The sequence below is a fragment of the Cuculus canorus genome, chromosome 6, assembly GCF_017976375.1.
Source record: "Cuculus canorus isolate bCucCan1 chromosome 6, bCucCan1.pri, whole genome shotgun sequence".
Classification (NCBI taxonomy): domain Eukaryota; kingdom Metazoa; phylum Chordata; class Aves; order Cuculiformes; family Cuculidae; genus Cuculus; species Cuculus canorus.
Genome location: NC_071406.1, coordinates 37,737,299 through 37,757,915, shown reverse-complemented (window position 1 = coordinate 37,757,915; position 20,617 = coordinate 37,737,299). Strand labels below are relative to the sequence as shown.

The 20,617-nt window shown below is 47.4% G+C and overlaps 1 protein-coding gene across 1 annotated transcript in view; it reads right to left on the bottom strand.

The window, feature by feature from the left end:
- CPS1 (carbamoyl-phosphate synthase 1) overlaps positions 1-20,617 on the bottom strand; it is a 109,242-nt gene that overhangs the window by 70,569 nt on the left and 18,056 nt on the right. The window contains exons 3-13 of the mRNA XM_054070644.1: positions 17,915-18,065; positions 12,159-12,268; positions 7,586-7,730; positions 6,872-6,961; positions 6,306-6,362; positions 5,155-5,247; positions 2,779-2,868; positions 1,937-2,065; positions 1,248-1,354; positions 754-895; positions 175-252 (exon numbers count right to left, since the gene is read on the bottom strand). Of these exons, the coding sequence (XP_053926619.1) occupies positions 175-252; positions 754-895; positions 1,248-1,354; positions 1,937-2,065; positions 2,779-2,868; positions 5,155-5,247; positions 6,306-6,362; positions 6,872-6,961; positions 7,586-7,730; positions 12,159-12,268; positions 17,915-18,065 (1,192 nt within the window). The remainder of the gene's footprint in view (positions 1-174; positions 253-753; positions 896-1,247; positions 1,355-1,936; positions 2,066-2,778; positions 2,869-5,154; positions 5,248-6,305; positions 6,363-6,871; positions 6,962-7,585; positions 7,731-12,158; positions 12,269-17,914; positions 18,066-20,617) is intronic.

Sequence of the window (20,617 nt, the reverse complement as noted above, 5' to 3'; positions counted from 1 at the left end):
CTGGAAGCGGCTCTAAGGTCTAGAGACTTCTCTTCTCAAACAACCCCAACTCTCTCAGCCTGTCCTCAGACGGGAAGCGCTCCAGCCCTCGGATCATATACATGGCCCCCTCGGGACCTGTTCCGGTAGTTCCATATGTGCACTCCCAAGCTCAGATCAACTCTCATACGATACCTCTGTGTCTCTTGGCCCAGGATTTGCCTCTGGGTAGAACTGAGCTGTGAAGATTGGTCTGGTCTCATGCATAAATCCCTGCAGGAATAAAAACAATCATCCTAGACACCTCCTTGCAAGCAGACAAGAGAACAGAAAGTCACATTTTAACCCTGTAAGCACCGAAGGCCAAAGGACTAGGGTGTTTCTAGGGGCTGCCAAATTTGGCACTGTGATTGCTTCCCTGGGAGCTGTTCCAGGGCTCCACCACCCTTCGGGGAAGAACCTTTTCCTAATGTCCAACCTAGCCCTCTCCTGGCATATTCCTGCCATTCCCTCGGGTCCTGTCAGTGGTTGCCAGAGAGAAGAGCTCAGCACCTGCTCCTCCCCATGTGAGGAAGCTGCAGAGAGTTATGAGGTCTCCCCTCAGTCTCCTCTTCTCCAGGCTGAACAAACCCAGTGACTTCAGTTGCTCCTCAAGTCAAGATTGTCAAGTTTATATCAACTGATAGGAAGCTTCCAGGAGATTAAATAAAATGAGGCAGAGTCTTTGCTCACTAGAGGTTGCTTTGTGCGGCTATCTGGAAAGCACAAGCTCACCTCGTTTGTTTGATCATTGGCATTTACAAAGAGAGGCCTCCAGCCAGGTGGGAGGGTAGAGCTGTCAATGGCGTAGCCGTGGTTCTGAGCAGTGATGACAGCCTGCCCAGTCACTGCGTTCAAGACAGGCTGATTCTGTCCTCTGAAAGAGAAAGGAGCAGAGAACAGGGGATGGAGGTTCTTATATGCGTCCAAATGTCAAAATTAAAAAGAGCTGAGAACTATAGGGCTGTTCAACACTAGCTAGTCAGTGCCGGCAGCTGCTTTCAAACTGATAAAGCCTAGAAGAAACTTTGGTATCCTTTGTTTAGGTGGGGATCCATTACATCACATACATTCAAAAAGGAAAGGAGAAGGGCTGGAGTGAAAAAGTAATCTTACTGCCACGCTAGCTCCTGTTAAGGAAGTTCAGCAGCAAAGCAGTGCTGCTCTGTGGCCTTTTGCTATGCCAAGCTGGTCTATCCCAGCCCTGGGAAGCAGAAGTACTGCCATACCTGTTGGCCATCTGCATCTTGTAGGAAGTCGCTCCGGCTGCTATTCCAGTGATTAGATTCCCCATGCTGATTCCAAACAAGGGCTCTGGGCGGTTGCTCTCCAGGACCTAAAATGAAAAGGTTTTCAAGAGATAGGAGTGTCTCTGTTCAACAATTCCAGTATAAACCACGCCAGTTCCCTCACAGCAGCCATAGACTTGGGAAAACACTGAATGCAAGGGTGACAACAGCCTAGAAAGGAAAGTTTCCTCCTCTCCTGTGCTTCGGAGGGAAGCCTCAGAGCACAGCTTGGTGTCTCGGTCCATTTGAGCGGAATAAGCAACAACATTCTCCATTTCAGCCACTTAGTATGTGATGTTATTTCAAATGGGAGCACTCTGAAATCAGGGCTGTGCTTTCACAACGTCATGAAGGTCCTGAAGGAGCACAGGAATCCTGAAAGGACTGGTAGGATAACCGTGATAATGGTGTTTACTATGTGTTGTTCACCAAGGTCTGTGTAGCTTCACTGTACATACTGGGGTGGAGACAACTCCCAGTGCGCCAAGATGAGGAATATCCCAGGCAGCTGAAATGACTAAGAGACAGTGGGTCCCCTTAAAGGTGTTGGTACAACCCACTATTTAGATTTCAGGCACTTAAAAAGGCAAATAAACAAGAATAGTTGGCCTATGCCTGTTAAACCGTACCTTTCTGACATTCTGAATCACCACCTGGGCCTTCATGGGATCCCCTGGACCTCCGGAAATCACAAGCCCGTCATACTCCATGCTGGTGAAATCATGGTCCCATGGAACCAAATGCACTTCTGCTCCTCGCTGGTAAAAAAAAATAAGGGAACAAGAAATGAGGGGAGGAGGGAACCGGATGAATTTGTGTCAGGAGGTTATGCGCATGCTCTCTTGTCCCAGAGACTGAGTTTGGATTTCATACAGTCCTTTGCCAGGAACAATAATGAGGCTTTTCTCCACTCTCTGCCCAGACCGTTTTCCCCAAACCAGTCAACTTGGTCTCTTTGAGCCACCCCAGCATTTGTCAAGTTCATTTGAAATTCATTAATGAGATCAAAACTTACTAAGGGGATGCAAAATACGTTCACTTTTACAGTGCACTCATCCTCATGGCTAAAACAGAGCTTTCCAGCCTTTTCCTCTCATCCCATCACTTGTAACTTGGGAGAAGAGACCAGCACCCACCAACCTCACCACGAATTTTTTCCTCCCGTTTATTAATTTTTATAATGTCGGGTTGACCTCCCTTGTTGTTCTTTAGGGACACTGCGCCTGTCTTCTTAAAATATCTAGGAATTCTTCCCCTAGCTGAAAGGCCACTGCACGGGTCCTCTTCCTCACCCCCTTAAAACAGCGTATCATGTTCAGAAAACACCTTCCAGGACAGAAAAATAAAACTGTACCTCATTTTAGGAGGGAAACTGCTACCAGAATGGATGTGTCCAGGGCAAGGAAGGCCAGTAAATACAGGCAAGGCTTTTAGCAAAGCAAAACATGAGATGACATAGACACTGCCCTACCTTCACCAGCAGACGGATAACGTTGTACTTCAACCCGCAGTCGACAGCTACAACTTTAATCGGATTCCCTCTCCCATAGACCTGGACTTCCTGTAAGAAGACAGATCAGCTGTAAAGGACAGATCAGCCCCTGCCCCCCAAACACCGCGAGGATGGGTAGAGGAACCACTTTTCACCACCACGCAGCAATTGGTACTTAAAAATTCATGCTGAAACCTCCCAAAGTACTGCAGACATGAGTGCTTCCTTCATTTTTCTGGGAGAGCAGAAGGTATAATACTCTCTTAGTTGATTAGAGCACTAACAGCAATCCCTATGAAATCTCATTTCCACAGCTAACGACAAGCTCCTTCCCTGCGTTTCACCCCATTAGCAGTGAAGCAGCAAGCCAGTTTGCACAGATCATTGCGGCCCAAGAGGAATGCCGGATACACGGCGAGAGATTTTCATCCGAGTGAAGTCACCCTGCTGCTTCTGACGGAGCAAGGCTACTTCACACCAGCTACAGACCCACCACATCAACCACCCTCTGGTCACAGTAAGAAGACACCCTGCAACCTCTAGTGCATCACAGACCAGGCCACTGAACACCAACATTCATCCTGACTTGACAGTGTTACATATCAGACACCACTTCTCTTCCAGATGCTGCTCCTTAATCCATTCCACAAGTAAATTGCCACCAGCCCCAGATCTGGACCGTTCTGCTTTGTATACCCACTTATTGGTGGCAACCAGCATGGAAGACAGTGAAGTCAAACCATGGTATGTACATCCCCTATGAAGGGACGCCAAGAGGATTGGCGTTGTTCAGCTTGAAGAAGACTCTAAGTAGACCTTATTGTGGCCTTTCTGTACTTGAAGGGCGCTGATAAGAAAGATGAGGACAAACTTTCTGTCAGGGCCTGTAGCAATAGGACAAGGGGTGATGGTTTTAAACTAAAGGAGGAGAGGTTTAGATGAGATCTTACAAAGAAATTTTTCACTTCGAGAGTGGAGAGGCCCTGGCCCAGGTTGACCAGAGGAGCAATGGCTGCCCCATCCCTGGAGGGGTTCAAGGCCAGGCTGGATGGGGCTTGGAGCCCCTGATCCAGTGGGAGGTGTCCCTGCCCATGGCAGGGGGTGGAACTGGATGGGCTTTGAGGTCCCTTCCAACCCAAAGCATTCCATGAGTCTATGAAGCGGGAAGGCTGCCAGCCAGCAGCCAGGCAGAGCAGAAACTCTTGCTGGCAGTGCTGCTAGGAACAAGAAGAGTATGTGAGGCTGTACATGTGGATAGAAATTATCTTTTAGCTTCAAGTGGGACCCTGACCCTCACATGCCCCAAAATACATCTCCAGGAGAAGCTCCAGCAACATACTGGCAGTTTTCTACACTCTCTGCCCTGTACAATGTTAGAAACGGGGTCCGTAACACTGGGATCTAGAGAAGGCAGCAAAGAAATAATGATAAAACATCAATCACTCCTAACGTATAATTGATAAGCAGATTCCTGATCTTACTGCGTGCCGATTTACTTGACAGACAGATTATCAAGTCCAGTAATTACCAACATTTAACAGCTTACTACATTTTCAGCTTTACTGGTGATGTCGTTGCTTTTTAAGCTTCTAAAACGAAGTTATAAACATAACAAGCCCACCGAAGCTCTGTTAATCTTGTCATATCTTCCTTTTAGAAGATATTTTCAGCCTCTACCATAATTCTGTCTCGGTAATTGCACAGCATTTAGCATCAGCAACCTTACCTCTTTCTGAGTTCCTACTCAAAAAGGCTCCACCCGCTTCATGTGATCATAGATCCCAACCTCAACAAGCAATTGCCATCCTTCTGTGTAGCGACAAGACCCTGGCTCAAATCGCAGTGGCGGCATTGGCAGCAGTTGGCGAGAGCCCAGAAGGAGAGATTTGTATTCCAACAGCATCCCAGGTAACCAGTTACTGCTGTAAATCCAAGCCTGGATGGAGACTGCACTTCAAATCCCCCCTTGCTCACTGACCACTCCGTTCAGGACTGCTCCTCACCCTCACTGCTGCCACACCAGCCTGCGTGCAGAGCACAACACAAGCACCCACTTGCAGAGCTCTTCTGGAAGGAACTGCAAACACCAGAACAAGCGGGAATTTGTAAAAGGGACTCCTTCGCTCAGTTCTCACTTCAGTCGATGAAATTAAGCATCCAACGCAACCTTTATGCCACAATTAAATCCAGAAGATGCCACAATTTAAGACGTCAATCCTTGCATTGCTACAGGAATAGTTACTGTTTTCATAGGATCATGGAACGGTTTGAGGTGGACTGGAGGATCCCCAGAGCAAACAGGGAACAGTTACCACCTGGACTGTAAAGCCTAGGGGCTACAGAAGAACTCCTCACCTTTGTTGAAACTTCTGCAATTAAGTTTCGCTTATTTGGGTCTGCAAACTCCACGGGCTGACCTTCAAATTCAATCTTCCCAAGTACCGTGCCCTGTGGAAATACACCAGTAAACAACAAAGCCTGAGAAAGGAGAAGCTGTGAACACTGGGACAAGGTGCTGACAGGCACAGCAAGCACAACAGCTGGTGGGAGATGGTTTCCTGGAGGCTTAGAACCATTTCTAGCATCTTCAGAAGTTTATGAGCCTTCCTCTGTATCAAAAATATGTTTAAAATCCTTCATTCAGGGGAGAGGCATTGTGAAGTCTATTAACAGGCTGCCTAGTGACAGTAAAAGGGGTTGCCTTCCAAGAGGAACTAAATTCTGATCCCCCAATAACTGTTGTGCAGATCTCGGAGTAAACCACAAAGCGGTTTGAAGCTTTTTACTCCTGGACGCCCACGGTGAGGTGTTCAGCCACCTCCTGCATGGAGCTACGAGGCAGCAGCACGGGTGTAAGGCAGAGCTGGGCGGGAGGCAGATCAGACAGCTGTTTTCCAAATAAGCTGCTAAAAAACATCACCTCCAGCAAGCTTTGCCCTCTACTGCTGTTAGCACCTCACAGAAGCTGGGACACTCTTGAGCTGCCAGCAGCACATCCTCCTCCATCGTCTGCTAAATTTCTTAGTGGAAAAAAAACTTGCTTTGTCTTTCGACAAAATCATAGAATCTGCCCAGGGACGTGGTGGCTGCCCCATCCCTGGAGGGGTTCAAGGCCAAGTTGGATGGGGCTTGGAGCAACTGGATCCAGTGGGAGGTGTCCATCTGCATAGTAGGGGGGTGAAACTGGATGGTCTTTAAGGTCCCTTCTAACCCAAACCATTCATGATTCCATAATCAGCTTGAGTTGGTTCACCTCTGAGGAGCAGGAAACCCAGGGCAGAGCGGAGGAGACGGGGCTCCCTGGGATCAGCATTGCTTCAGCTGTACAGAGACACTTTGGAAATGTCTTAGGAAGGGTGCCTTCAGAAGAGCCCAGGGATCTGAGCAGTATCAGATGTCAAGGCAGCCCAACAGTAGCACTGCTACCCCAGGTTTGCTGCATTGTTAGAGGAAGGGCCCAGCAACAGCAAGGTTAGTGCAACTGAATCAAGGGAAGCAGGTCATACCTTGTCACGAATTAACTTGGAGATCATTCTGGTATCAATCCCATACAGTGCAGGCACCTGGAGAAAGAACAAGAGAAGAAGTTAGAGAACAAGCAGCTAAGGCAGCGGAAGCCAGCAGCCAGATGACTTTGAGAAGCACATGTCCTTGTTCAAGGCACTGTGGTCTTCGCAGCACTATTACCAAGGCTGCTTTACTTCCAGTTCTTCACTTCACCCTGGTTTCACTCATAAATAGCTTAAAATCTCACTCATAAAAAGATCAAATCAAGTTTCTGTACTAAAAAGCACACAATAAGAAGCTCGTGCGGCAAATATCTGCCTTACGTTTGAAACTCATTTTGCCTGACTTATAAGCATCGAGCCCTCCCAGCCGTCACAAGTCAGCATCAGTCTACTGACACATCCCTGACCCCCCAGCTTCCAGTCGGGGGGCGGTTCTGGAGGGCACCATCCCCTGCGGCAAGGACTCTGGCAACCATGAGCAGCAGCACTATAGAAACACTTGATGAGAGAACTGAGTATAATCTAATGTGTATTGGTTCTGTATTACCCCCTAGACTGCTCACCTGCTCTTCCTGCAGCCACTCTCCCAGCCTCCTCGCAGCCTGCCAGTGGCTGTACTCATTGCTGTAATCCAACACCAGCAACCCTGAAACCTGCAGAGAGATATCATTTTGCACTGAAGGATCACTCTGTAATTGCCTTGTCCCTTCTCAGGATGCGAAATGCACTGCAGACAGGACACACGGCCAAACAGACACGGTACGGCTGAGAATAAGTCAGAGGACTTCTAGGGGTGGAACTGGATGAGCTTTAAGGTCTCTTCCAACCCAAGCCGTTCTATGATTTTACAGCCAACTGCCACCTCCCCTGCTCGTGGCAGAACAGGCATACAGAAAAAGGTCTCAGCACACAGAAACTTCCCGTTCTCACTGGCACTTGGTCTCTGTGTGGCAACCAGTCCCGGCCAAACATAGATAAATGAGAGGCAGAAGGAAATAGCGGAAAAAAAAGCCATTCAGGACAGCAGTTCTTAAAAAATGTAGCGCATCTATCGCTGATGGGAAATTCACCGCTGTCAGAGCACACGGCCTGGGACAGGAAGCACAACAGATTGTATTTTGCCACCTTTCTTCCAAAGCATAGTATCAAGAAGAAGAAAAAGAAAGGTTGAATATCACTGATTCCTTCTATGAGTGTGCCAGCAAACTCTTACGTGAACACACGTTCTCAGGCTGCTGGCACCACCCTTCCACCAGCTCTGCATCTCCCACTGTTACCTTGATCCCATCAGATTCCAGGAACTTCCTGAGGCCCATTTTGTCCAAAGCAGCCGTGTCAGGCACTCCACCATTCCCAACTATGGGGTTGGCCAGGGTAAGAATCTGCCCTTTGTAGCCGGGGTCTGTCAAGGCTTCAGTGCATCTGGATGAAGAAGCAATAAAAGGCAAGTACATTGGTCTGGAGTTGAAAGGCAAAGAAAAGAGCCAGTGCAAATGAGACAGGTCTGGATTCTCATGACAGAAAGACTGGCCAGGCAAAATCCTCAGGAAGAACAGCTTTGTTCAAACATCTGCCTGAGCACCCGTCTCAGCAAGAACAGAGCTAAAAATGTGGTGGAGCACCCTTCTGCAGCGGAGGATCAAACCTCGGATTCTGCAAAGCATCAGCTCTGGATCCAGCAGACCCAGTTTCATTCTCACCCCCAAACAAGGGGACAGACCAAACATGGTCTGCATGCCCATGCTCCTATTCTTCGACTTCAAATCAACACGCAGTCCTTCACTTTCTCCCTTACACTCTAGCAGCAATCATAAAATTATGAAATTTTGGGTTGGAAGGAACCTCAAAGCCCACCTCCAGGGATGGGGCAGCCACCACTGCTCTGGACAACCTGTGCCAGGGCCTCCCCACCCTCATCATGAAGAATTTCTTCCTCATGTCCAATCTAAATCTTTCTGCTTCCAAACTAAAGCACATCACCTTTGTCCTATCACTCCATACCCTTGGAAAAAGTCCCTCCCCAGCTTCCCTGTAGGCCCCCTCCTGTCTCTGAACATGAAAGCAGCTGTAATTTAGTAAAGATGAAGTTATCTGCACAAATATTTAGCCAAGTGCATAAAGACACTTCAGGATGAATCTGCCCTAGGCAAAATATAATTTATTACTGTCATTATTGCTTAAACAATACATAATTGGCAACTCCAGCCACCTACCAGGTATCAGCACATCACAAGAGAGGTTTTTATGGAACCTCAGCCTTACTGCCAGCAGATTAATTGCCAGACATTGGGAAGCTCTTCACAAACCCAGAGTGGTTGCAGACAGATACAGACCACGCAGCGCACCAGCCAGCTCTGAGATACGACACGTCGAATGAACAATAGCCATGAAATATGTTCATGGGAGCTTCTCCTGCCACTCAGATCTAGAGTCCCTGCTGCAGGAAAACAGCTTTACAAAGTACAGCCTGAGCACAGGGCTGCAGTAAGTGAAAGGCATATGCATAGCTGGCATTGCTCTCTCCTAAATCAATTCGTCACACTTCCAAAAGGCTCTTTGTTAATGACAAAGCTAATGTAATTAACCTTTGTGTGTTATTTGTGATCAGCAAACAAGGACAGAGAGCCCTTGGATTTGGCCATACTGAGTCCGTATGCCCTTTAAGCAGGCACAACGGTTCATAGAGCTCAGAGGAGCGGCTGGGAACATGAGCTCCAACGATGCTGCAAGGTCTAATCCTTGCTGCACCAGCCCAAAGGCCGCCTCGCTTCCAGTAAATTCCTCTCCATCAGTTCTCTCGCTGCAATATCATGGGAAACACACACAGAATTATTGGAGACGAACACATTTACTGAGCTGCTTCAAGCATGGGAATATTTGATGGGTTATAATTCTTTCTTAATTGGAAATCTCCTCTCTTCTCTGTTGTTCCTGTACCAGACAAATGGCTGCAACACCAGCATCATTTTTTTTTAAGCAAACACGTCTCGAAAGTTCATCCTCTTGCTTTTCTAATGGAAATTCCAACATTCCACCCCCAAAATAGTCCTCTCTGCCCTCTGTTCCAGAGCAATGTGACAACATTTCAGCCAGCTTTAGCTACTTCAAGCCCAAAAGCTGTATACACATCAAGTTCTACAACAGGAACCAGGAGGTGAGAGTCCCGCTGAGGAGATGAGGTGCAGAGCAGCGTATTAATCATCCCCGTATGGAGGCCACGCTGATCCCACTCAGTGCGTGGTAACACCCACTTCGGAGAAGGCATTTGCCTGAGGCTTACCAGCAGCCATGGTATGATCCACCACCCTATTTCTAGCCTCTTGCTCCCTACACTAACAAACTACTGTGTGCCTTGACAGGCTGTGACCCTGGGCACCTCCTTCATGCAGGCATCTTTTACGGTGTCAATGCTAAGAGGTATCTGTATCCCTCTGGATACACAAGGTGCTGACCTCTGCATTTAGGAGCACTGGGTAGTGCTAGAGGTGTTTGTTTTCCTGCATAGCAATCCCTGGACTGGTAGCAAATCGGTCCCTTTTACCACCTGCAACACTGCTGTGAACTCTTACCTTCCATTTCTCTCAATCAACCAATCAAGGTCACAGTCCTGAGGAGTGCCCTGAAAACACCACCTCACGTTTGAATGTTCTCTCCATGCCCATACGCTCCCCAGCACAGAAAAGATCTCTCTTCTCACAGGCATCCCCTCCAAATCACTAGAAAATGAGCAAACACAGCCCCTGCCACCACAGGAACATGTGGAGAGGAAATGAATCCATCAGGTCCTCTTTGACTTTTGTGATGTGACAAGATTTATTGCCCATAATCTATCATTGAGAAGAGAACTCTGGTGCCCTCCATCATCCTGATCTCCATTAAACAGTTGCTTGTTGGCAGGTATATTAACACAGCCAGTAATTAGTGCTGTCAAAGTACTTAAATAATTGCCTCCTAATGCAAAACTTTGCAAACAAATTCCCCTCTGCAGCAATTTAACATTCTCACCAATGAGACTGGTTAAAAACTCACCCGGTGAGTACTGGTTTCTCCAAAGGACAGCAGAACTTGGGGAATGCAGGGAAACTGGGCAGAGAGAGCTATGAAAGACTGCAGAAAAAGCTCAGGCACCAACAACCTTAGAGCTGTCTCGCCTGCCCAGGGACACATCCCTCTTCTAACCAACCCCCTCATTCCTCTGAGAAGATTTCATCGGCTCAAGCAGTTTGACAGAAGCACCAGCAGTATTTGCTTGCTACCCTAAGTCAGCCACTGGCTTCCACCACTCCAGAGGACAGAAAGTCATGCTAGGTTAGGCACGAGTCTGATCCTACCCTTTATCTGGAGAGGCCAGAGAGGATAAATGCATCCTTAACTGTGGTATGAGCCAACAAATGTCCAATTAAATGCCCCCTTAACTGTGTGTTTACTAACTTCAGCTCAGTCCCATCTAAGCAACTTAATTTTCTGACAGTTCACTGCATGTTTTTCATACTGGGTTTCTCTCTAGCAGTGATCACGCAGGGCACCGGGATGCAGAAAGGCCGATGCACACATTTATTCCTACAGAAACCGAGGACATCCACGAGCGGATGGAGCCGTAAGTCAAAGAGGAGAAAAAGGTCACACCTGCAGGTAGAGGTGGACAGGAGAGGTGACCCCAAACTGACCAACAGAGCATTCCATCCCATACACCCCATAATCAGTATAAAACTGAGGGATACAGGGGTCTCGCTCTCTTCTTCGAAGGTCAACATCCAGGGAGGACCTCATCTGTCTGTTTGCCCCTGATCCCAGCTCTGTGTGTTCCTGAACCCAGTTCCTGGGTGCAGCCTCCCTCCTGCAGCTCACCTTGCCCGCTCTGCAGCATCTGTGGTAATGGAGTCATCAAGGAGAAGGGGCGCAAATTTGTATATATTTTATTCATTTTCTTAGTAATAGTAGTTTCTTAATTATTATTTTTATTAAAGCTGTCTTAGTTTGTTTCCAAAGCACAAGTCTTTTTCCTCTCATTCCCCTTTCCCTGGGGGGTAGGGAACTAGAAGCCCAAGTGCTCAGTTTTAGCTGCCTGTCACAGTTGGCTGGGCCGGGGTTATACCGTGACACTGAAGTATGAGCCGACACATGTTATTAGGGATGGGTCACACAGGTGACAAACTTAAGAACCTCAGGATTGGAAAACTTTGCACTTGGAAGCCAAGTTCTATTAACCCAAAGGCTGCCAATGCTCCAAACCTCCATATTTGAGCAGGGCGATGGAGGGAGAATAAAGAGAGCTCCTCCACTGTGACTCAGCTATGGCTGTATTTCAGTGGGAAGTGATCTGATCCCTACACACCTCACTATCACAGGTAATTTATCAGTCTTTAAAGCTGCTCATCACCACAAATCGCCGAATGGTTTCAGTTGGAAGGGGCCTCAAAGCCCACCCAGTCCCACCCCCTGCCATGGGCAGGGATACCTCCCACTGGATCTGGTTGCTCCAAGCCCCATCCAACCTGGCCTTGAACCCCTCCAGGGATGGGGCAGCCACCACTGCTCTGGGCAGCCTGGGCCAGGGCCTCCCCACCCTCATCATGAAGAATTTCTTCCTAATCTGTAAAGTAAATCTTCCCCCTTTCAATTTAAAGCCATTGACATGCTATGAGACAAGAAGACTGGCTGAAGTCTCTTCATTAACCCACTCTCTGTGCCCCTGGACTGCAGTGTTTTCTTATACAGAACACTACAGGCTTGGCTCAGGACCCTAGGAGCTTGGAAAAAGCAGCTTTCACCCTTTAACAAGCTCCTAGAGAAGTCTGGGTGCTTGTATATCATTTGCTTTTACCATTTTGCTTTTACCATTTGCCTTACCCAGAAAGACCAGTGTTGAATACAACTTCTCCTGCTGCGGAGGATGGATGGCCGAAAGAATAGCCCTTCATCTTTGTCCCATCTTCCAGCACCAAGTTTGCTGTCTGCGCCTAGAGAAAGGCACGTGAAGAGACTCAAACACAGGAGGAAAAGACTTGAATTTCATACATGTTACACCTAGGACACCTGCCTTTCATGCCTCACATTGTAAGCATTCCTGTCCCTCTCCCATTCCCAGCTGCCAAGATTCTGTCTCTTTTACCAGTCTCCTGATGCTCTTTTCCTTTCTAACGCTTAGGAAACGTTGTGCTCCTAACGAGGGCACAGCAGCTGGCAAACCTCACCACAAGCAGAGCATGTAGGCATGTCAGTGTTGTGTTGATGGTTGCACTTGATGATCTTAGAGGTCTTTTCCAACCTTAATGATTCTATGTGCGGCTGCTACTGTGGGATCACCCTTCCACATCACTTTGTTCATGTCTCCTACCCATTATGCCTTGCAATTAACCAATATCTTAACTCTGGAGGAAAAGGATCACCTCTCGCCCCAGTGTTTGCTCAGAGCTTGCTGCCGAGTATGGTGGCTCTCATCCAGCTGCGACCTTTGGTGGGTGCTTAACTGCTGTTGAAAACGCACAGCTAAGCTGCTATAAAAACAAGCGTGTGCTTAGCTGGACTGGCGTCAAACGGCAAAATCCAAAACACCAGTCCATTCCTCTGCAGGACACGAGAAGAGAAGAATTCGTGGGTCAGACAGACACTAGTGATCTCAGTTACCTCAGGGACAGGCATAAAGTGTCCTGGAAGAGGTGGGTATAGAACAAGTAGCCTAGAATCTGGGTCTTTGGACACACCAGGCTAAACACACTCTCTTTTGCCTCATTTGGAAACTAAACCTTCCTTAGCCTGTCCAGGAAAACATCTGGAAACTCCAACTTTGACCAAAAATATAAAAAGTATCTGCCCAGCAGAAATGACAGAATGAGCTGGGAGATTCCTCCAGGCAGCAGGATCACTGAGAGAGATCAGCAAGAGTAAACAAAGCTGGAAATCAATTTGCCAATAAATTTCTGAGCTTATAAGAGTTTGAATGATGAATTTGGACATTTTGGCCTGTGAGAAACATCCCCATCTGGAATGCAAGCACAGCTGCCTCTAGGGCATGGAGCTGCAGTCACAGAGCAATCAGAGTCATGCAATGGTTTGGGTTGGAAGAGACCTCACTTCCATCCAGTTCCACCCCTGCCACGGGTAGGGACACCTCCCACTGGATCAGGTTTCTCCGAACCCCATCCAGCCTGGCCTTGAACAAGCAGGGCAAAATCCCAATGGTCTGCACCACAGGAAATGTGCCAAGCGTGTCCACCAAGCAGCAGCAGATGAGCCAAGCATGTCCATCAGGCAGCAGCTCACACCATGATTTAACGTCATATTGGGGCTTTTCTACAGAACAATTCCTCTTACTGGGACTTTTTTTAAAGAAGAATCAAGATCAATTTGCTGTGGAGAGGAGCAGGAGAGCTGCTTTCCATTAGCCGTAAATCAGATGAACAATCACAGCAAGGAGAAATTTCATTACCAGCATTGAACATTTTGTAACAATCATGGCAAACATTCATCTAGAGCTCCTCTGCAGTTACAAATACTGCACAGATCAATTACTAATGTACTGAAAAATACACTAAAAATCAAACGGCACTGCCAAGTAATTGAATTCTGTGCATCTGGGATGCTTTTAGGCTTGCATTTTTTCCTCATTAATGTCAAACATCCAGTCATTCTCAAAAGGTTTGGACATCAGACCTTAAAGCAGCTTCCAGTATGGAAACAGGCTCCAGGAGAGCTTGGGAGGGGCTCTTGATCAGAGAGTGCAGGGACAGGACGAGGGGGAACAGTTGGAAGCTGGAAGAAGGGAGATTGAGATGAGATCTTAAGAAGAAATATCCTCCTGTGACGGTGGGGAGGCCCTGGCCCAGGTTGCCCAGAGCAGTGGTGGCTGCCCCATCCCTGGAGGGGTTTAAGGTCAGGTTGGATGGGGCTTTGAGGTCCCTTCCAATCCAAAACCATTTTGTGATTCTATAATCATATTCTGACCTCTCCCACACCACTGGATGGGAATTAGCGACACCAAAATCCCCTCACTCCCCAGTTATAAATATAGCTTTTGTAACCAAATCCCCTAGATTTATCCCAAATAAAAAATCAGTTTGGTCAGCTCTCTAATCTCGCTGTACCTCTTGTTACAGAAAGCTGCCACACACTCGAAGCACAGAGGTCATTGGGTGCCTCAGATTGGGGTCTGGACAGGAATTCTCCCCTCTCTGAAGACTGCTGGACACCCAGCCCACACTCCTGATGTTGGAAACCGGCTGTAGGAACCAGTTTCCCTCAGCCTTGGTTTCATGAGATGGATCCTTTCCAAGGATCCAAGCCAGTCCTACCGCTTGTTGGTACAGCTTGGGGCAATCACCTGAATCACGGTCCCAACCACGAATACAGCCTGGAAGAATCCTTCAGGAAGCAAAGTCCACAGTGGTGGAATGACCAGAAAAGTTAAGATTCTTTTAAGTTCTGATGGCCAAAATCTGAGCAATCCCTGTGATCTTTAGAGATTCACCCTTGCTACAGCACTTGCCAGGAATCTGCATATCTCTCCTCCCACCACCGGCCACCCACTCTTGCACACACAGGCCAGCTCAGACACCATTTCTGTCAGACAGACACCCTGTTGAACTACTAGAGCCCCTTCACAGCGTTCAAACAATGTCGAACATCCCTGAGCAACCATAACCTGCCTGCCAGTTCAGCTACAGCAATGGATGGATGTGCAAATGTTTCCCTCCCTCACTTGATTTATTATTCTTAATTAAGTGGTTGGTTTGTTTGTTGAGCATTCTAGAAGCAATTACTCTTGCTTACATTTCCAGCGGAGGTGTTGCCGTGTCCCTAAGCTGCCAGCCTACCTTGCCTTCGCAGTTCTGTTTTTAATGTGAAAAGTGATTTACAGGCTCTTGATCAGGGATTGCAGGCATAGGACGAGGGGGAACGGTTTGAAGCTGAAAGATGAAAGATTGAGATGAGATCTTAGGGAGAAATATTTTCCTGTGAGAGGGCTCTAGCACAGGTTGCCCAGAGAAGTCGTGGCTGCCCCATCACTGAGGTGCTGAAGGCCAGGTTGGATGGGGCTTTCAGCAACCTGATCTAGTGGGAGGTGTCCCTGCTCAGGGGCTTTGAGGTCCCTTCTGACCCAAACTATTCTCCCAAGACCAAAGGAGGCTTTTTCTCTTTAATAAAACACACCTTTTCTTGTGCGACTACGCTATCACAGGCTGAAAATCTATCTGGACGTTGCTAATGGTTAAGACTTCCTTTGCCAACTCTTTTTTCATACATATAATTTTATCTGAGCACATTTGCTTCTGGCTAAAATTAAGAAGGTGCAAGAATAAAGAAAGAATCAAAAGCCGGGTCAGTGTCTCATACTACACCAAAGGAAAGACTACCTTTAGGGAGAAGCTTTGTACTTGTTTCTTTACCACCCAAGCCAAAGACAAGGCAAAGCCAGGAATGCAACACAACTTCCATAGCAGAAAAGTCACAGCTCCTCCAACTTGAACTCCTTCAGGCTGTTCACAGCAATGCCACAAATATTTGTTCATGATAAAATCCAGGGATGAAGAGGAAGCCAAGCAGAAGCGAGGCACCCAGCTGTCACCTGAGGGAACAAGCACCCGTTTCTCCTGCACAGCAGCAGCTCCCTAAGCTGCCCTCATCTCTAAGAGAACAGGGCCTGTTTTGCCTTCTCCTCATGTTCACTTCCAAAGGGAGAGGCGCAGAATAGGCCGTAGCTGATCTTTTGCCTCCTTCCCCAACTCTCTGTATCCCATGCAATCATTTCCTCAGTTACTTTCCACCTCCCTCAAAACACATCTGAAGAGCCCTTTTACAGTAATCTGAAAGAGTTTCTAAAGAGAGGGCTCGAACATTTTCCTCCTCTCCCTCTCATTTCTCACTATATTTTTAGCTTGCTCCTGGTGGTTTTTATAGCTCTCCCAATCCTCTCCTTACTGAGCCAGCTCTACCATTACAAGCCACCTATTTATGGCTCCTACTACCCTTTACATCCCCATTTAACTACACTGGCCTCAGATGAGCATTAAATGATACGAGCTTCCAGCTGCAGCCTCTCTGCCCACTCCTGAATTATAAAGAAGCCTGATTTGCCCTGAAACCAGTGATGCTAAGCACCCTTACAGAGGGCCCACAGGGGTCTCTGATCTACTCTCTGTGCCCCTCTTTCACTCGGGAGCACTCCATCTCTCCTTCAGAACTGAAGGATGGGATGCAGCAGAGAAACGCAGAACCCACATCTCAGACTGCTCACCTGCAGCAGTGCTTCCCCACACAGGCTGAGTGCAATTGGACAGAAAACAGAGTCGGAAGAAGAATTATTAGGCACTCTACTAAAACTACTGCTTTTCCTTCACGCTCTCTAATACTTTGCTTAGCTCAGACACAGGTTAGAAACATGTTTTCATTGTATTTTGTTATGTTATCTAAAATAGCCCACTGAGAAAAAGCAATAAAAGGGAACTAAATGCTCATTTAAGGCTGCAATAATGGAAGAATGGGATCATTACCTATACTGCCATTAACCCACACACCTTAATTACTTTGTATTTCACTCCTTCTCCAAACTTCTAACAAATACCCATTACTTCTAATGACACTGGAACATCAAACCCAGTGACTTGGTCACTTGTCCCACAATTCGGCACAATAGGTCAGCTTCTAGGACCACTTATCCTTAAAAATCCCCTCAGGGGTGCTGATTTACTGTTTGTATGTGTATAATGGAGAGTCTCTTCCACTTCCCTATCTGTATGTCCCCTGGGAAAACGTGTATAAACCTGTTACTGTCTGAAAGCAAAAGCCTCAGGCCAGGACGGGGTTTGTATTCCAGTTAATTTTTTGTATTTTGCTCCTCCAGTTGCTATTTCTATCACACTGCTGATTCCACAGGATACCCATGCAGGAGCACCTTTTCATTCAAGGTGCGCGATGATAAAACAGTGCCAGTGCTACAGAAATCCCAAGGAAAGCCCCCCGTTTCACCACTGCGCTTTGCCTGGGATACAAGCTGGGCCAATACAGCTCTTGTAAGAAAGAGCAGGAGAAAGTCTGGGAAGAGAACTAAGGGGTTTCAGCCCCAGTAAATCAAGAGATGGTACATTCACAAAGAGCTCTCTGCCTCTCTGATTAATCTCATCATGGGTTCCAATACACTGAAAATAGATCTTCAGTGGATCCAAGAGGATTAAATAGATCTTTAGTCAATCCAATATGATTAAATAGATCTTTACTGGATCCAATAGGATTAATCACATACTTCAAGTGATGCATGTTTTAAATATCTAGTTGATTCAGGCGCATATGGACAGAGATCTGCTCTGTTAGCTATCAGTTCTATAGAAGAGTGAGGTGTTTCTAAAGAAACTACCATATAGTAATTAACTGAAGCCCTGAACTTCCACCTTTTGGTGCAATCTACCCCATAATTCCCATTCCAGACTACACACAAAGTGTGTTTGCTTAGCTAATAAAAACATTTAGCCAAGCAGCCCCCTTGCTTACGGTTCAGACAAGTCTCGTCTGGTTCAGTTTTATGTGTCTAGGTGAGCCCTGTTATCTGCAGCGAACTATCTCTCAGCATGCCAAACACGTCTGTGAAACCACAGCAGCTCAGTTCCCGTTACCTTGATGCTCAACAACCTGGTTCCAGTCCTTGAGAAACTCCAACGATCAGCAGACGCGTTGCAGAACTCCAATCTGCCTTTCAAAGTCCTCGCCACTTTGCAAGCTGTCAAAATCCTTGTCATCTCGAAAGCCGCCGGTGGGTTACTAAAGCTTAAAGCAAACAAGACAAAACCAAAACCTGTTTGGATGTATTTCTTCAAGATTCAGCGAGGACAATGTCCTCTTGCAGATGGCAGGGGAAGAGAAGAGAGAGACAGCAGGTGTGCTGGGCTGACTGTACAGCGCTGCCCTACACCTTCCCATTTATTCTGCCCTTAAAAGTCCCCGGTGCAGCCCCACCTCCTCCCGCCCCTCCTTGCAGGGGTGCTGGCTTAGACACCCTTGCAAAATTCTTCTTCAGGTTGGTCTCAGAGCACGGCTGCAGGGGTTGCATCACAGGCCGGACACCCGCTCTGCCTGCTGGACGGCAGCAGAACCTGCTGGAGACATCACATTTACAAATAAAAAACCAAACGGGGGAACTGGAAATGGTTTTGTTAGCTGTTCCTCTGTCTGCTGAGCTCCAGCATGTAGTGATCCAGGTTGGAGAGACACACGGAAGAGGAGACATACAGAAGCAAAGGCACGCTTGTAAGGGAATGGATCGCAAGACCTATATCATCTTAACATCCAAATGCCCACATAATTCCACATGCCATTCTGAAGCTGGCTTTCTTCCAAAGCCCCATTCCACATTACGTTAGCTTTGCATTGCCATGAACATCACACACATACAAGGTACACGCACTGCCCTTTGTTAGGGCTATACAGATCCTGCACTCCATTTCACACCATAAGGCCCTTTGGCCCCTGGGTACACACATTTGAACTGGAAATAATCCACACTGGCCAGTTCAGCACCCAAACCACTAATTCCTAGCCTCTCCCTTCCACCACATGATCTTCAATGTGGCTGCACAGAGGCAGAGGGATCCAGCCCCAAACAAATCCTTTTCTTTCACCACGAGGCTACTCATAAGCACAGCAGGTCCAGAGTGAGCAGAAGGACCTTTTAGCAGAGCAGATCCTTTGCCAGGTGAAAACATCACAAACATTCTGTGTGCCAGGCATCTACAGGACATACACGCACAGATCTTAAGAGGCAGCTGGATATTAAGGATGAAATGTTGTAGAGTGGAACAATAGGCAAAAAACTACTTACTTTCTTCACCTCCGCAGCAAGGAGGTGAACTAACTACAACTTTAGATTTGACTCTGCTGTCTTCCCTTTTCATCCACATTTTGTTATCAAAATCAATTAAGCCCACCTCAGACCTTCTGAGATTAAGAAGCTCATCCCCTCAAGTGTAAGAACTGCCTTCCTTTTCAAAGCCTTCACCATGATGGAGGAACTTCCCTCTGCCAAATCAGGCAAAAACATCCAAGCGATTTTTCTCACTGCCAACGTGCAGAAAAGAGGTGATGAACTGTTGACTCTTTCAGGCCACGAAATATATCAGGTATTCCTGAGAGAAGCCTCAGCTCAGGAAAACTTGCCAACATACAAACAAGCCTTGTGTGGTTTGGACAGATCGTAAGTGTGTGCTTTGCTTAACATAAAGACCAGAAGAGGCAGAATAACTAAAAAACAGGGAATCGATAAGGAAAAAGAAAGCAAAGCACAGAAGAGTGTAAAAGGGAGGGCAGAGATCAATGGTTTTATGGAGATGCAACCACATTGCCCGAGCTTAAAACTAACCTGCCAGTATGTGACTTGTAATCATAGAACCATAGAGTGGTTCGGGTCAGAAAGGACGTCAAAGCCCACGCAGTTCCACCACTGCCATGGGCAGGGACACCTCCCACTGGATCAGGGGCTCCAAGCCCCATCCAACGTGCCCTTGAACACCTCCAGGGATGGGGCAGCCACCACTGCTCTGGGCAACCTGGGCCAGGGCCTCCCCACCCTCACAGCAAAACACTTTTCCCTCACATCTCATCTCAATCTCCCCTCTTGCAGCTGAAAACCATTCCACCTCGTCCTGTCCCTGCCCTCCCTGATCAACAGCCCCTTCCCAGCTTTTCTGGAGCCCCTTTCAGCACTGGAAGGTGCTCTAAGGTCTCCCTGCAGCCTCCTCTTCTCCAGGCTGAACAACCCCAACTCTCTCAGCCTGTCCTCGTACAGGAGGTGCTCCAGCCTCAAACCAGCTCTGTGGCTTCCTCTGGGCTTTCTCCAACAGCTCCATGTCCTTCCTGTCCTGAGGACTCCAGAATTGGACACAGGGCTCTATGTGGGGTCTCACCAGAAAAAAGAAAGAGCAGAGACTCTGGAGGAAGGGCACCTATCAGCAAAATCAGGAATGTAAAGCCATCAAGGGAGAAGATTCACTCAGATGAAAACAGTTCAAATACTGGAGGAGAAGTACTCGCAACTCAGGCTTCCTTAACGTGTTCTGAGATGTGGCAAAGCTGTTCAGAGAAAGGCAGGCCGCCTCTTGTTTTATATTAATTTACGCTATGTCATACACAGACAGGGAGGAGGACAAGAAGAGCAAAGCACTCATTAAAACGAGGAGCTTTTCATTACTGTTTACAAGTGAAAAATACCAGAAATGAAATCCATCACACAGTCCCACTGTTCCGTAAAAAATCAAACAAGATCAGTGGCCTGTGGCTTTATAAATCCCCAGGGCAAAGATACTCAAAGCAAGCCAAGTGCCTGC